Source organism: Erinaceus europaeus, chromosome 23 (genome assembly GCF_950295315.1).
Source record: "Erinaceus europaeus chromosome 23, mEriEur2.1, whole genome shotgun sequence".
Lineage (NCBI taxonomy): Eukaryota > Metazoa > Chordata > Mammalia > Eulipotyphla > Erinaceidae > Erinaceus > Erinaceus europaeus.
The window spans coordinates 3,321,503-3,336,595 of NC_080184.1; the positions used below are offsets into that span (position 1 = coordinate 3,321,503).

The 15,093-nt window shown below is 51.7% G+C and overlaps 1 protein-coding gene across 1 annotated transcript; it reads right to left on the minus strand.

Moving 5' to 3' along the window:
- Positions 1–1,881: 1,881 nt before the first annotated feature.
- CCL25 (C-C motif chemokine ligand 25) lies at positions 1,882–7,922 on the minus strand. Its single transcript, XM_016192435.2, has 5 exons — positions 7,837–7,922; positions 5,584–5,704; positions 5,339–5,466; positions 3,587–3,697; positions 1,882–1,935 (listed from the first exon to the last, which is right to left on the minus strand). Exons 1-5 carry the CDS (start codon positions 7,907–7,909, stop codon positions 1,928–1,930), a joined length of 441 nt encoding a protein of 146 aa, XP_016047921.1. The 5' UTR covers positions 7,910–7,922; the 3' UTR covers positions 1,882–1,927.
- Between the last annotated feature and the right edge of the window lie 7,171 nt (positions 7,923–15,093).

The window sequence follows — 15,093 nt, forward strand, 5'->3', positions numbered from 1 at the left end:
GGGGTCAAAGGAACCCTCCTGCACTGCTGGTGGGAATGTCAGTTGGTCCAACCTCTGTGGAGAACAGTCTGGAGAACTCTCAGAAGGCTAAAAATGGACCTACCCTATGACCCTGCAATTCCCCTCCTGGGGATAGATCCTAAGGAACCCAACACATCCATCCAAAAAGATCTGTGTACACATATGTTCTTGGCGGCACAATTTGTAATAGCCAAAACCTGGAAGCAACCCAGGTGTCCAACAACAGATGAGTGGCTGAGCAAGTTGTGGTCTATCTACACAATGGAATACTACTCAGCTGTAAAAAATGGTGACTTCACCGTTTTCAGCCGATCTTGGATGGACCTTGAAAAAATCATGTTGAGTGAAATAAGTCAGAAACAGAAGGATGAATACGGGATGATCTCACTCTCAGGCCGAAGTTGAAAAACAAGATTAGAAAAGAAAACACAAGTCAAACCTGAAATGGAATTGGCGTATTGCACCAAAGTAAAAGACTCTGGGGTGGGTGGGTGGGGAGAATACAGGTCCATGAAAAATGATGAATGACATAGTGGGGGTTGTATTGTTAAATGGGAATCTGGGGAATGTTATGCATGTACACACTATTGTATTTACTGTTGAATGTAAAGCATTAATTCCCCAATAAAGAAATAAATTATTTAAAAAAAAAGAAATAATAAAAAAAATATCAGGGGCCAGGTGGTGCAAGGACCTGGGTTCGAGGCCCTGGTCCCCACCTGCAGGGGGGCAGCTTCCCGAGTGTTAAAGCAGGGCTGCAGGTGTCTCTCTGTCTCTCTCCTTCTCTAGCTCCCCCTCTTCTCTCAATTTCTGGCTGTCTCTATCCTATAAATAATAGTAATAATAACCCACGTGAATGGTCACAGGGTCACAGACCTGCTTGGGGGGGGCAGGATCCAGTCCCCTCCTCACCCCCGTCCCTAGAGCGTCTCTGGGGTGCTGACAGCTCAGATCTTGGGGTGAGGCGACTCTGAGAGCTTCCCACCCTACGGGTGTGAGCAGGAAAACAGCCTACCCCCAAGAGTTTATCTCCAAGTCATCATAAACTTTGAACAGGCTGGAAGAGAATTTTAAAAATTTTCTTATTATCTTTATTTATTGGATAGAGACAGCCAGAAATTGAGAGGGAGGGGGAAATAGTGAGGGGGAGTGACAGAGAGACACCTGCAGCCCTGCGTCACCACTTGTGAAGCCTTCCCCCTGCAGGTGGGGACCGCGGGCTCGAACCCGGGTCCTTGTGCACTGTAACATTTGCGCTCAACCAGGTGCGCCATAAGAGAATGTTTAAAGTTTTATTAAGTTATGGCAGATGAGAGGGAGAAAGAGAGGGAAGGGGAGGGTGGGAGAGGGAGAAAGAGTGGAAGAGAAAGGGAGAGAGGGAGAGGGGAAGGAGAGAGAAAGAGGGAGAGGGAGAGGGAGAGAAGAAAGAAAGGGAGAGAAAAAGAGGGAGAGAGATAGAGTGAGAAGAGGGGGAGAGAGATAGAGGGAGAGAGAAGAGAGGAATAGAAAAAGGGAGAGAGGAGGGAAAGAAAGGGAGAAAGGGAAAGAGAAAGGGGAGAGGGAAAAGAGAGGAAGGGAGAGAGAGAGAGGGCGAGAGGGGGTGAGGCAGGAGAGAGGGAAATAGAGGGAGAGAGGGGGAAAAGAGAGAGAGGGAGAGGGAGGGACAGAAAGAGAGACAGACAGAGACAGAGGCAGAGCTTTCCTCTGGGATCGAACGCGGGATCTCAGGCTCGAGGTCAAGGCTTGGTCCCCAGCGCCACCTGCCGGCCGCGCCCAGGGTCGCACGCGAACAGGCTCCTGGGGTCTCTTGGCCTCTCGGTGGCGGCGGCGGCGGTGACCTGTTGCCCCAGGATGGAGGGAGGAGAAGGGGGCAGGGACCCCAGCGTCCTCCAACCGCTGTCCGACTTCACTTTTCTGCAGAGAGGCCAGAGAGGCGCCGCCGGGTCACTGACTCGCTCACTCATTCATTCACTCATTCACCCATTCATTCACTCACTCATTCATTACTCACTCACTCTTTACTCATTCACTCTCTTTTATTTTAAATATTGATTTTATTTATTTATTCCCTTTTGTTGCCCTTGTTGTTTTCTTGTTGTAGTTATTATTGTTGTCGTCGTTGTTGGATAGGACAAAGAGAAATGGAGAGAGGAGGGGAAGACAGAGAGGGGGAGAGAAAGACAGACACCTGCAGACCTGCTTCACCGCCTGGGAAGCGACTCCCCTGCAGGTGGGGAGCCGGGGTGAGAACCGGGATCCTCCTTGTGCTTTGCGCCACCTGCGCTTAACCCGCTGTGCTACAGCCCGACTCCCTTCATTCACTCTCTTATTCACTCATTCATTCATTCACTCATTCACCCATTCATTCACTCACTCATTCATTACTCACTCGCTCTTTACTCATTCACTCTTATTCACTCACTCATTCATTCACTCACTCATACTCTCACTTGCTCGTACTCTCTCATTCACCCATTTATTCTCTCACTCATTCATTCACTCATTCATTCTCTCACTCACTCATTCATTCATTCTCTCACTCACTCATTCATTCTCTCACTCATTCATTCATTCACTCATTCACTCACTCATTCATTCATTTACTCATTCATTCATTCACTCATTCATTCATTCACTCATTCATTCACTCATTCACTCACTCATTCATTCACTCACTCACTTATTCATTCACTCACTCATTCATTCATTCACTCATTCATTCATTCAATCACTCATACTCTCTCAATCACTCATTCATTCACTCACTCATTTATTCATTCACTCATTCATTCATTCTCTCACTCATTCATTCACTCACTCATTCATTCACTCACTCATTCATACTCACTCTCATTCAGTCACTCATTCTCTCACTCATTCATTCATACTCATTCACTCATTCTCTCACTCATTCATTCACTCACTCATTTATGCTCACTCTCATTCAGTCACTCATTCTCTCACTCATTCATACTCACTCACTCTCATTCACTCATTCATTCACTCACTCATTTATTCATTCATTACTCACTCACTCATTCATTCATTAATTCACTCATTCATTCTCTCACTCACTCATTTCTCACTCACTCTCTCATTCACTCATTAATTCACTCATTCATTCTCTCACTCACTCACTCACTCATTTCTCACTCACTCACTCACTCATTTCTCACTCACTCTCATTCACTCATTACTCACTCACTCGTTCTCACTCACTCTCATTCATTCTTTCATTCACTCACTCACTCATTCATTACTCACTTCTTCACTCATTCATTCATTCACTAACCAATTCATTCACTCAATCATGCATTCACTCATTCATTCACTTGCTCATTCATTCATTCACTGAATCACTCAGTCACTCATTCATTCATTCACTCACTCATTTATTCATTCATTCACTCACTCGCTCATTCATTCCATTACTTGGGTGACCGTCTCCAACGCCTCCTTGTGGGGATGCTGGGGGCTTGACCACACGACCTGCTCCTTGGTCCCCCATGAGGACAGAAGGGCGAGAGACTTTGTCTCTGGATGTGGAGAGGTGCCCCCACCTTACCTGAGCTGGGCATGGCTGGGTGGGAGGCGTTTCTGGGGGTGCTGCTCCTGGTCAGGTCTCTAAACTGAGGGAGGCCTCCAGAGTGTAACCTCACAGCCCCCAAGTGAGACACTGTGCAAGAGACAGAGAGTTAAAAAGGGGGGGAGCTGGGGTACACAGCATCATGGTTCTGCAAAGAGATTATCCTGCCTGAGGCTCCAAAGTCCCAGGTTCAATTCCCCGCACCACCATCAGCCAGAGCTGAGCAGGGTTCTGGGGAATAAATAAATAAATTAATTAATTAATACAAATGGTAAAAAAAAAAAAAGAGGGGCCGGGTGGTGGTGCACCTGGTTGAGCGCACATATTACAGTGTACAAGGACCCAGGTTCAAGTCCCCAGTCCCCACCTGCAGAGGGAAAAGCTTTGCAAGGGGTGAAGCAGGGCTGCAGGTGTCTCTCTGTCTCTGTCCCTCTCTATCACCCACCTCCCTGTCGATTTCTGGCTGTCTCTGCCCAATAGATAAATAAAGATAATAGTAGTCTGGGAGGTTGTATACTGGATAAAGCACTGGACTCTCAAGTATGAGGTCCTGAGTTCAATCCCCAGCAGCAGCTGGACCAGAATGATGTCTGGTTCTTTCTCTCTCTCCTCCTATCTTTCTCATTAATAAATAAACAAAATATTTAAAAAAAAAAACATTTATCCATTTAAAATAAATAAATAGGGAGTCGGGCAGTAGCACAGCGGGTTAAGCGCAGGTGGCACAAAGTTCAAGGACCAGCTTAAGGATCCGGGTTCGAGCCCCCGGCTCCCCACCTGCAGGGGAGTCGCTTCCCAGGCGGTGAAGCAGGTCTGCAGGTGTCTGTCTTTCTCTCCCCCTCTCTGTCTTCCCCTCCTCTCTCCATTTCTCTCTATCCAACGACGAAATCAATAACTACAACAATAAAAATTATCTTTATTTATTAATTGAATAGAGACAGAGAGAAATTGAGAGGAAAGGGGGGAGAGAGAGAGACAGAGAGATACCTGCAGCCCTGATTCACCACTTGTGAAGCTTCCCCCTGCAGGTGGGAACCATGGGGGCTTGAACCCGGGTCCTTGCGCACTGTAATATGTGCACTCAACCATGTGTGCCCGACTCCCAGTGACATTTTTTAAATGATGAAGACAGAGACATAGAGAGAAAAAGTGACAGAAACTCCAACACTAAAACATCCCTTCTCCAATGCGGCGGGGACCGGGCTCAAACTTGGTTCACACACATGACAGAGCAGCGCACGACCCCAACAAGTTACCTCACCAGCCTCCCGCTGTCACCTGGGCTCCTGGATCCAGCTGTGCCTGAAGCCCACCATGCCCAGTTTCTAAGATCTAAGAAGAGACCCTGTGATCTGAACCCTTGGATCTAGCCGTGTCTTCTTCGTTCATCAAAAAGCTTTAGAGGAGGAATCGGACCATAGCACAGCGGGTTAAACGCATGTGGCGTGAAGCGCAAGGACCAGTGTAAGAATCCTGGTTCGAGCCCCCGGCTCCCCACCTGCAAGGGGGTCACTTCACAGGCGGTGAAGCAGGTCTGCAGGTGTCTGTCTTTCTCTCCCCCTCTCTGTCTTCCCCTCCTCTCTCCATTTCTCTCTGTCCTACCTAACAACAATGACATCAATAACAATAACTACAACACTAAAACAACAAGAGCAACAAAAGGGAACACATAAATAAAAATACTACTAAAAAAAGACAAAGCTTTAGAGGCTGGGCGAGACCCTCACCCACCTGGTCTGGCTCTTCTGGAACCCCCAGGCGGCATTTTCTTGCTCAACTTCTGCTTCAGAAGCTTGACAAGGCCTTGCACCTGTGGGTCTCGAGGGTCCCCACATATTACCCTCCTGGGCAAGAAGAATCTGGGGGGAAGGAAGGGGAAGGAGGTGGCTGAGATTTCTTCCCACTCTGCACCCACTCCAGGGCCCCTGCCCCACCTGTCAGCACTCGGGGGGCAGGGGGTCATCCCCCCAACTTACATGACCGCCTTCAGGTTACAGCTACCACTCACAGATTGGTAGTGGAATTTGGTGGCTCTCTGGCGTATGGCCGACTTGGGGATGGGGTGGTGGTGGGCCAGGCAGCAGTCCTCAAAGGCGCCTGTGATCAACAACAGTAAAGAATGTTCCATGCTCTGAATGGAGGTTGGACAACATATTCTATGCTCCACCTGAGGAAGATGGGTCCTGATATTGAGGCAGCTTGGAACATTCCTACTCATGACCACAGAATGTGAGCTCAGATCTACAGGGATGCAGAGGTCACATAGGCTCCTAAGCTGAATATGGGCCCCAGATGACATCAAATCAATGGGGTTTACAGTCAACAATATTTATACTCCTTTCCCATATCTGGGAGCTGCTCTCTTCCCTGATCCAGCTTTCTGGTCCTTTTTCCAGCCATGACATCATCTCCCCAGACAATAACTTGGGTCCACCTGCATATCAGATTTCAGGCTCAGGGGAAAAAAAAAAAAACTAGTATAGCCACAGGCCCTTTGGAATATATTCCAAAATATATTCCAAAAATATTCCTACTAGCTATCTACAAAATGGAGGACCCCCCCAACTCTTCATCTGCACTATTCCAGTCTTTAGGTCCATGACTGGTCAACAATGTGTTTGGCTTTGTATGTTAACTCTCTTTTCAGCCACCAGGTTTCAGATGCTAACAGGATGCGACCAGACTTCCCTGGACAGACAACCCCACCAATGTATCCTGGAGCTCTGCTTCCCCAGAATCCCACCCCACTAGGGAAAGAGAGAGACAGGCTGGGAGTATGGATCGACCTGTCAACACCCATGATCAACAAGGAAGCAATTCCAGAAGCCAGACCTTCCACCTTCTGCATCCCACAATGACCCTGGGTCCATACTCCCAGAGGGATAAAGAATAGGAAAGCTATCAGGGGAGGGGATGGGATGTGGAGTTCTGGTGGTGGGAACTGTGTGGAGTTGTACCCCTCTTATCCTATGGTTTAGTCAATGTTTCCTTTTTATAAAAATAAATAAATAAATAGCACCTGTGGCCAGGGCTTCAAGTCTCTAAGGGGTGCACCTGCCACCTTACAGGTCCCCAGACTCCAGGACTCCCTGCTCCCAGCAAAGACCACGATTCTATTGGGACTCACCTCTGTGAGTTGGCATGAGGACAGCCCAGTGACCGCCCGGCTCCCTAAGTTTTGATTTTTTAAAAAAGGAGTTCATGGCAGTGGGATGAGTGTGAAGTTGGAGACCAAAAGCATCTCTGGGAAAATAAAAATCAAAATAAAACCCAGGCTGATGACTTACCCTCTGCTAGGGGTTTGAGCCCAGGTGCCCCATGGACGTTCCAGGGCACCAGAGCAAGCTCCCTGGTTGGAAGAACTTTGGGCTCTGGCAGCAGGGAGGAAGATGACTATCTCCCTCTCCCAGGACCTTCGCCCCAGAGAACGAGGAACAGTGAATTCCTGTGACCCTGGGTTTTGGTGACAGGAGGGCAGTGCCTAGGTTCGAGTTCAGGAGGGTGGTGGTGGAGGGGGGTGTCATTCTTCCCCCAGGATCAAAGGGCCCTGGGCTGGGCCTCATATAGGGAGACTCTGGGGGCAAGTTTCTTGTCACTGGGCAAAGGTGGAGGTGTGTGTGTGTGTGTGGGGGGTGAAGGCAGAGCTGACAGAGACAGAGAGACAGAGAGGCAGAGACAGACAGACGGAGACTGCGGACCTTGAAAGTTTCTCCAGTGCGTTGTGGGCCGGGTCATACCCAGGTCACAAAAGGACAAGGGAGCTCTGTGGCCAGCTTCCCTCCCCCCTCATCCAGGGGGCCTGAAGATGTTGACATCATTCCCCACTTTGCAACTGGGGAAACTGAGGCTTAGGAAGCCACGCCCCCTCCTAGGGAGCCAGGGTGAGATCTGGGGGTACAGGGTGGGGGGAACCCCTGGTTTCAGCTTCCAAACTCCCTCAGGGACCCTGAAGACTCATGTCCCGGTGAGTGGAACCTCGAGACCACAATGGGCCAGTCCTGCCAGCGTTGGGATCCCAGCGCCATTTGGGAAGACCACAGCACTGGGGGAAGTTCCCTTCTTATCCACATCAAAGTGCTGGATTACCTAGAATCCTGGGAGGTTTGAGGTCATGGGTTGAGCAGGGGAACCCAGCTGAGGGAGGGGTCTAGAAGGAGGGTGTTGGGGACCCTCTGTGCATCCCCCCCTCCCAGGGAGCTCAGGGATCCCGGGGTGGGGGCCATGAGTACCTTGAGCACCAACGGTGGGGGCCCAGGCGCCGAGGATGCAGAACCCCAGGCAGCAGAGTAGACAAGGTTTCATTGTGCAGGACCAGCTGCCCTGGGGAGGAGTTTGGGGGGTTAGTGAGAATCCCCCCTTAGTGGACCCCTATCTCCAGCCAGGGTCCTTTGCAAGAGAGGCAGCTGGCGGGGCCCCAGGGAGTGCAGGAGGGAGCAGGGGAGAGGAGTCCCCAGGAGCAGGGAGGAGGGAGGAGGACTCCCCAGGGGCAGGAGAGAGGACTCCCCAGGAGCAGGGGAGAGGACTCCCCAGGAGCAGGGGAGAGGGGACCCCAGGAGCAGGGGAGAGGAGTCCCCAGGAGCAGGGAGGAGGGAGGAGGACTCCCCAGGAGCAGGGGAGAGGGGACCCCAGGGGCAGGAGAGAGGAGACCCCAGGAGCAGGGGAGAGGGGACCCCAGGAGCAGGGGAGAGGGGACCCCAGGAGCAGGGGAGAGGGGACCCCAGGAGCAGGGGAGAGGGGACCCCAGGAGCAGGGGAGAGGACTGACTGGGCCCAGGAGGAAGGACTCCCCAGGAGCAGGGGAAGGACCGGCTGAGATCAAGGGGGAGGACTGACCCGAAGAAAGGGGAGTGCTCTCTGGGACCATCAAGGACTACAGCCTGGGAACAGGGAGATGATTCACCAGGCCCCGAGGGGAGGACTCCCCAGGAGCAGGGGGGAGGAGTCCCCGGGTTCGGCCAGAAGGGCTGACTGGGGCCAGGTGGGAGGACTGAGGACTGACCAGGACGGGAGGGAGGACTCCCCAAGACGATCGGGGGAGGACTGACTGGGAAGAGCAGAGAGAGGCTTGACCAGGATTTTTGGGGGACTCTCCAGGGGCAGGGGTGGACGATTCAGGGGCACCAGGGGGGAAGACTCACCGGAGGTGTGCCAGCTGTGTGTGAGCACTGGGGCCAGCTGGCTTGGCCATTTGTAGCTGGAGCCCCACCCTGCCTCCCCCTGCTCCCCTCCCGCCTCCCCCTGCTCCTCCCCCTTCTATGACCTTATCTTGCTCCTCCCCCATCTGGAGGGAGCCAGGGCATAGGGGATCCAAAGTCCTGAAATTAAAAGCAGGACAGTCTTTCTCTCTCTCCGTCTCTGTCTCTCTCTCATAAAAATAAACAATTAGGGGGGCGGGCAGTAGCGCAGCGGGTTAAGCGCACATGGCGCAAAGCACAAGGGCCAGTTCCAGCCCCCGGCTCCCCACCTGCAGGGGGGGTCCCTTCACAGGCGGTGAAGCAGGTCTGCAGGTGTCTGTGTGTCTCTCCCCCTCTCTGTCTTCCCCTCTTCTCTCCATTTCTCTCTGTCCTATCCAACAATGACAATAATAATAGTAACAACAACACCAATAAACAACAAGGAATGGCAACAAAAGGGGGAAAATGGCCTCCAGGAGCAGTGGGTTCATAGTGCAGGCCCTGAGCCCCAGCAATAACCCTGGAAGCAAAAAATAGGGAAGCTATTAGGGGAGGGGATGGGATACGGAGTTCTGGTGGTGGAATTGTATGGAAATATACCCCTCTTATCCTATAGTCTTGTCAAGATTTCCATTTTATAAATGAAATATATATATGACTATTTCCTTTTATCTTTATTTAATGGCTAGAGGCAGTCAGAAATGGAGAGGGAAGGGGAGATAGAGAGGGAGAGAGACAGAGAGACACCTGCTTCACCACTCTTAAAGCTTTCCCTCCTGCAGGTGGGGACCGGCGGTTCAAACCCCTGCATCACTATAAGCCAGAGCTGAGCAGTGTGCCGGTAAGAAAAAATGACAAAATAAAAATAAAATAAAAGATAATATAAAAAGAACCCCCCTCTCCTTTTTAAAATAATTTTGTTATCTTTATTTATTGGATACAGACGGTCAGAAATCAAGAGAGAAGGGAGGGATAGAGAGAATGAGAGACAGAGAGACACCTACAGCCCTGCTTCACCACTTGTGAAGCTTTCCTCCTGCAGGTGGGGACCGGGGGCTCGAACCTGCATCCTTGCGTATTGTAACGTGTGCACTCAACTAGGTGCGCCGCCACCCAGCCCCTCTCTTTTCTTTTCTATCCTCCTCCTTTCGGCTTATCCCTTCTTCTCCTTCTCCTTCTCCTTCTCCTTCTCCTCCTCCTCCTCCTCCTCCTCCTCCTTCTTCTTCTTCTCCTTCTTCTTCTTCTTCTTCTTCTTCTTCTTTTTGCCTCCAGGGTTATTGCTGGGGCTCAGTGCCTGTACCATAAATCCACTGCTTCTGGAGGCCATCCCCCCCTTTTGTTTCCCTTGTTGTTGTAGCCTTGCTATGGTTGTTATTGTTGTCATTCATTGTTGGATTGGACAGAGAGAAATGAAGAGAGGAGGGGAAGACAGAGAGGGGGAGAGAAAGATAGACACCTGCAGACCTGCTTCACCACCTGTGAAGCGACTCCCCTGCCAGTGGGGAGCTGGGGGCTGGAGCCGGGATCCTTATGCCAGTCCTTGTGCACCATATATGCCCAACCTGCTGTGCTACCCTGGACCCCCCCGGCTTATCACTTCTTTTTAGCTTCTCACTGGGACTCAGTACCTGCATGACTGCTCTGTTCCTGGCTTTGATACCACCCACCTTTCCTCTATATAGATGATGAGAATGAGAGAGATAGAGAAAGAGAGAGACCTGCAGCACTATTCCACCACTCTTGAAACCCCCCACCCACCCACGAAGGCACCACCTTCTCAAACCCACGTCCTCACTCATGGCAGTATATGCTCTACCCACTGGGCCACTGCCCCTGGCTCCCCACCCCCATCTCTTTTCATAGTTTCCCCCCTAGCCCCAGTTCATAGCAGTCTCTCATTTCACTTTGTTTCATGATTACACCTGCCCCTCCTAATCAGGAAATGTCTAATAATACAGGATTGTGTGTGCAAGTGGAGGGGGAAAAAAAAGCGAGGTTCCCCAATAGAGCAGGTGACTGAAATGGGGCTGAAGGTTGCTCCCTGGGGCCCAGGTAGCCAGAGTCTTGCTCACAAAGTCACAGAGGGGTGCAGGGTCAGAGAGAGCAGGAGGGAGGGGTGTGTGTGAGGGAGGCTGGGCTGTGGGAGGGGAGATGTGTAGGGATTGTCATGGAATAGCCAGAATAATTGATATCTGTATTAGGAGAGAGACAGAGAGAAAGGGGAGATAGAGAGGGAGAGAGAAACAGAGACACCTGCAGCCCTGCTTCACCATTCGGGAAGCTTTCCCCCTGCAGGTGAGGACCAGGGGGCTTGAACCCAGGTCCGTGTGCGCTGGAATGTGTGCGCTCAACCAGGTGCGCCACTCACGACCCCCATTCGTTTTCTTTCTTCCAGGTTATAAGGTGTCTTTGAGAATGACCTTTTTTGAGAAGAAAACATAGGAATCTTACTTATGTAGGGAACTGAGGGTATGGGGAGGGCAGACAGTCTTCTTCCCAAGGCGTGTTTGAATATAACCACCTAACTTCTTCCTGTTGGACTACAAAAAATGGATTTTTTTTTTTAAGCAAGGTGGTGGTGCACCTGATTGAGTGCACATGTTACAGTGCACAAGGACCCGGGTTCGAGCCCTGGGCTCCCCACCTGCAGGGGGAAAGCTTTGTGAGTGATGAAGCAGGGCTGCGAGTGTCTCTCTGTCTCTCTCCCTCTCTATCTCCCCCTTCCTCTCAATTTTCTGACTGTCTCTATTCAATAAATAAATAAAGATAATAAAAAAATTTAAGAGCGATGACTCATCCATAAAGTGTGTACCTTACCACATGTAAGACCCCGCATTGAATGCCTGTCACCATATGGGGACACTGGGGCAGCACCATGGACAGCTCCATGAGGGTGGGCAGGGCTGTGGGGTCTTTCCTCACTCAGCACCATGGTCAGCACCCAGGAAGCCCCATGGAGGGTGGGCCGGGCTGTGGGGTCTCTCCTCTCTCAGCACCATGGACAGCACCCAGGGAGCCCCATGGAGAGTGGGCAGGGCTGTGGGGTCTCTCCTCTCTCAGCACCATGGACAGCACCCAGGGAGCCCATGGAGGGTGGGCAGGGCTGTGGGGTCTCTCCTCTCTCAGCACCAGGCACAGCACCCAGGGAGCCCCATGGAGAGTGGGCAGGGCTGTGGGGTCTCTCCTCTCTCAGCACCAGGCACAGCACCCAGGGAGCCCATGGAGGGTGGGCCGGGCTGTGGGGTCTCTCCTCTCTCAGCACCATGGACAGCACCCAGGGAGCCCCATGGAGGGTGGGCAGGGCTGTGGGGTCTCTCCTCTCTCAGCACCATGCACAGCACCCAGGGAGCCCCATGGAAGGTGGGCAGGGCTGTGGGGTCTCTCCTCTCTCAGCACCATGGACAGCACCCAGGGAGCCCCATGGAGAGTGGGCAGGGCCGTGGGGTCTCTCCTCTCTCAGCACCACGGACAGCACCCAGGGAGCCCCCATGGACGGTGGGCAGGGCTGTGGGGTCTCTACTTTAGTTTCTCTTTCTCCTCTAGTTCTAACCTTCTATCTGGGGAGGAAGGAAGTTTTTCTTGAGTGGTGGAATTGCACTGACACAAATCCCCAGCCAAGGGGGTCCGGTGATAGCGCATTGGGTTAAGCACACGTGGCATAAAGTGCAGGGACCAGAATAGGAATCCCGGTTCAAGCCGCCTGCTCCCCACCTGCAGGGGAGTCGCTTCACAGAAGGTGCAGCAGGTCTGCAGGTGTCTATCTTTCTCTCCCCCTCTCTGTCTTCCCCTCCTCTCTCCATTTCTGTCTGTCCAATCCAACAATGAACGACAACAATAATAATAACCACAGCAAGGCTACAACAACAAGGGCAACAAAAGGGGAAAAAAATGGCCTTCAGGCGCCGTGGATTCATGGTGCAGGCACTGAGCCCCAGAAATAACCCTGGAAGAAAAAAAAATCCCCAGCCAAGTCCTGGTGGGAAAATAAATAAATAAGTCATGGGAGAGAGCATCATGGTTTTGCAGAAGAGACTCTCCTGCCTGAGGCTCTGAGATCCTAGGCTCAATCCCCAGCACCACCATCAGCCAATGCTGGACAGGGCTCTGGTAAAATTATAATAAATATTTCTAGAAGATGGAAGTCTTAACACAGGGGGTTTCCTCATTCTGTCTTGTTTGCAAAAGTTGTAGAGCACAGCACGCTGAGGAGGAAAGAGAGCCAAGCATCTGACTACTGTAGCCCCCCGGAAAGTGAGGGGGTGTGGACATGGAATATTCTGGAATCACAAGTCTCTCCAAACTCAGGGAGAAAATTTGCCTCTCCACCTCCCATCCTTAAAATTACGAATCTTTTTCAAGGTTAGGGAGACATCATAAAAGTTCTGCAAAAAAAAAAAAAAAAAAAAAAAACTAAGTCCCCGATGTTCTGAGTCCCCAAGTTCAATGCCCAGCACCACCCTCAGCCAGAGCTGAGGAGTGCTCTTGAGAAGGGGTGGTCTTTTTTGAAATGGGGGGGGGGCAGGGTGGGGTAGTGGACATATTGAATGGGAGGGTATTTTCTCTTTATTTTTAAAACTTTACATATATATATATATTTCCCCTTTTGTTGCCCATGTTGTTTTTATTTTTGTAGTTATTATTATTATTGTTGTTATTGATGTCGTTGTTGTTAGATAGGACAGAGAGAAATGGAGAGAGCAGGGGAAGACAGAGAGGGGGAGAGAAAGACAGACACCTGCAGACCTGCTTCACTGCCTGTGAAGCGACTCCCCTGCAGGTGGGGAGCCAGGGTCTCGAACCGGGTTCCTTACGCCTGTCCTTGTGCTTCGCGCCATGTGGCTTAACCTGCTGTGCTATTGCCAGACTCTCTTTAAAATAATTTAATTTATCTTTTTTGAAAGATTTTTTAAAACATTTATTTATTTATTTATTTATTTCCCTTGTGTTGCCCTTGTTGTTTTATTGTTGTGATTATTATTGTTGTTGTTGTTATTGATGTCCTTGTTGGCTAGGACAGAGAGAAATGGAGAGAGGAGGGGAAGACAGAGAGGGGGACAGAAAGACAGACACCTGCAGACCTGCTTCACTGCCTGTGAAGCGACTCTCTTGCAGGAGGGGAACTGGGGGCTTCAAGCCGGGGTCCTTATGCCGGTCCTTGAGCTTTGTGCCACCTGCGCTTAACCCGCTGCGCTACCATCCGACCCCCTAAATTATCTTTATTTATTGGATAGAGACAGCCAGAAATTGAGAGGGAAGGGAGAGATAGGGAGAGAGACAGAGAGACACCTGCAACCCTGCTTCACCACTGGTTAGGTGGGGACCAAGGGCTCAAACCCGGGTCCTTCAGCACTGTAATGTGAGCAATTAACCAGGTGTACCATCCCCCCTGTTCTGTTCATTGCCTTTGTTCTGGAATGAGGCCCCCCACACCCACCCCCGGCCCACTACATTGGGCCACTGAGTGGGTGGGGCTAGGAATCAGGGGCGGGACTTAGCTCTTGACTGGGCTTTCTAATGGGAGTGTTGGCTGCCAGGGGCGTGGCTCAGTGAGAGTAACTGTGCGTGTGGGCGGGGTCTATATGGGGGCGTGGCTTGCATCTGAAACGGGCTCTCCGGAGAGGGCCCAAGTCTTGGGGGCGTGGCATTAGGCATGGGCGTGGCCTAGAACTGATTGGGGCTGGGTCCTGGAGGGAGTGGCTTTCTCTGCCGGAGCTAGGCTATCTGATTGGAGCTGCGAGGCGGGGGCGTGGCTTTTGTGGGCGTGGCTTTATGTCCCGTTCCTCGGGCTGAGTGCAGGGCTGAGCTCAGCTCCACCGCCCAGAATCTGTGGGGGTGCATTGGGGTGTCAGGCTGCAGAGCAGGGACGCGGCTCCGCGTGGCGGCGGGCTTGAGGACGCGGCGTGGCGGCCCTCACCTGTCCCCTTGCCCCCCGCAATTCTCTGAGCCCCCTCTCCCCCATTCCCTGTATCAGCTGCCCACTTTTTTTTTTTTTGGTGGGGGGACTCCCCGAGCAATCAGGACGCAGGGTACAGAGGCAGCTGCGCGCTCCTGGCAGGGGACCCACTTGGGGACTTGGCTGGAGACTCAAGTGTCCCCAGGAGCGGCTGCTCAGGAAGGCGCCGCCACTCCCCCCACCCCCGCAGCTGTAACCCTGATTCTTGAGCAGCACAAGGACTGGGTGACAAGACCCCAGCTTCAAGGTCAGGACTGCACTGGCCAAGGTCAGGGAGGAGGAGGAGGAGGCTGGCTGGGTCTGTTTGTTTCCCCGCAGCTGCTGGAGCCAAACACCAGCCAAGCTGTGGGCAGGAAACCC

Coding starts and splice junctions, on each gene's coding strand:
- CCL25 (XM_016192435.2), bottom strand. CDS start 7,909: ATGAAACCTTGTCTACTCTGCTGCCTGGGGTTCTGCATCCTCGGCGCC. Junction 5,705..7,836: donor CCCCACCGTTGGTGCTCAAG/GTACTCATGGCC, acceptor TGTTGATCACAG/GCGCCTTTGAGGACTGCTGC. Junction 5,467..5,583: donor TGTAACCTGAAGGCGGTCAT/GTAAGTTGGGGG, acceptor CCTTCCCCCCAG/ATTCTTCTTGCCCAGGAGGG.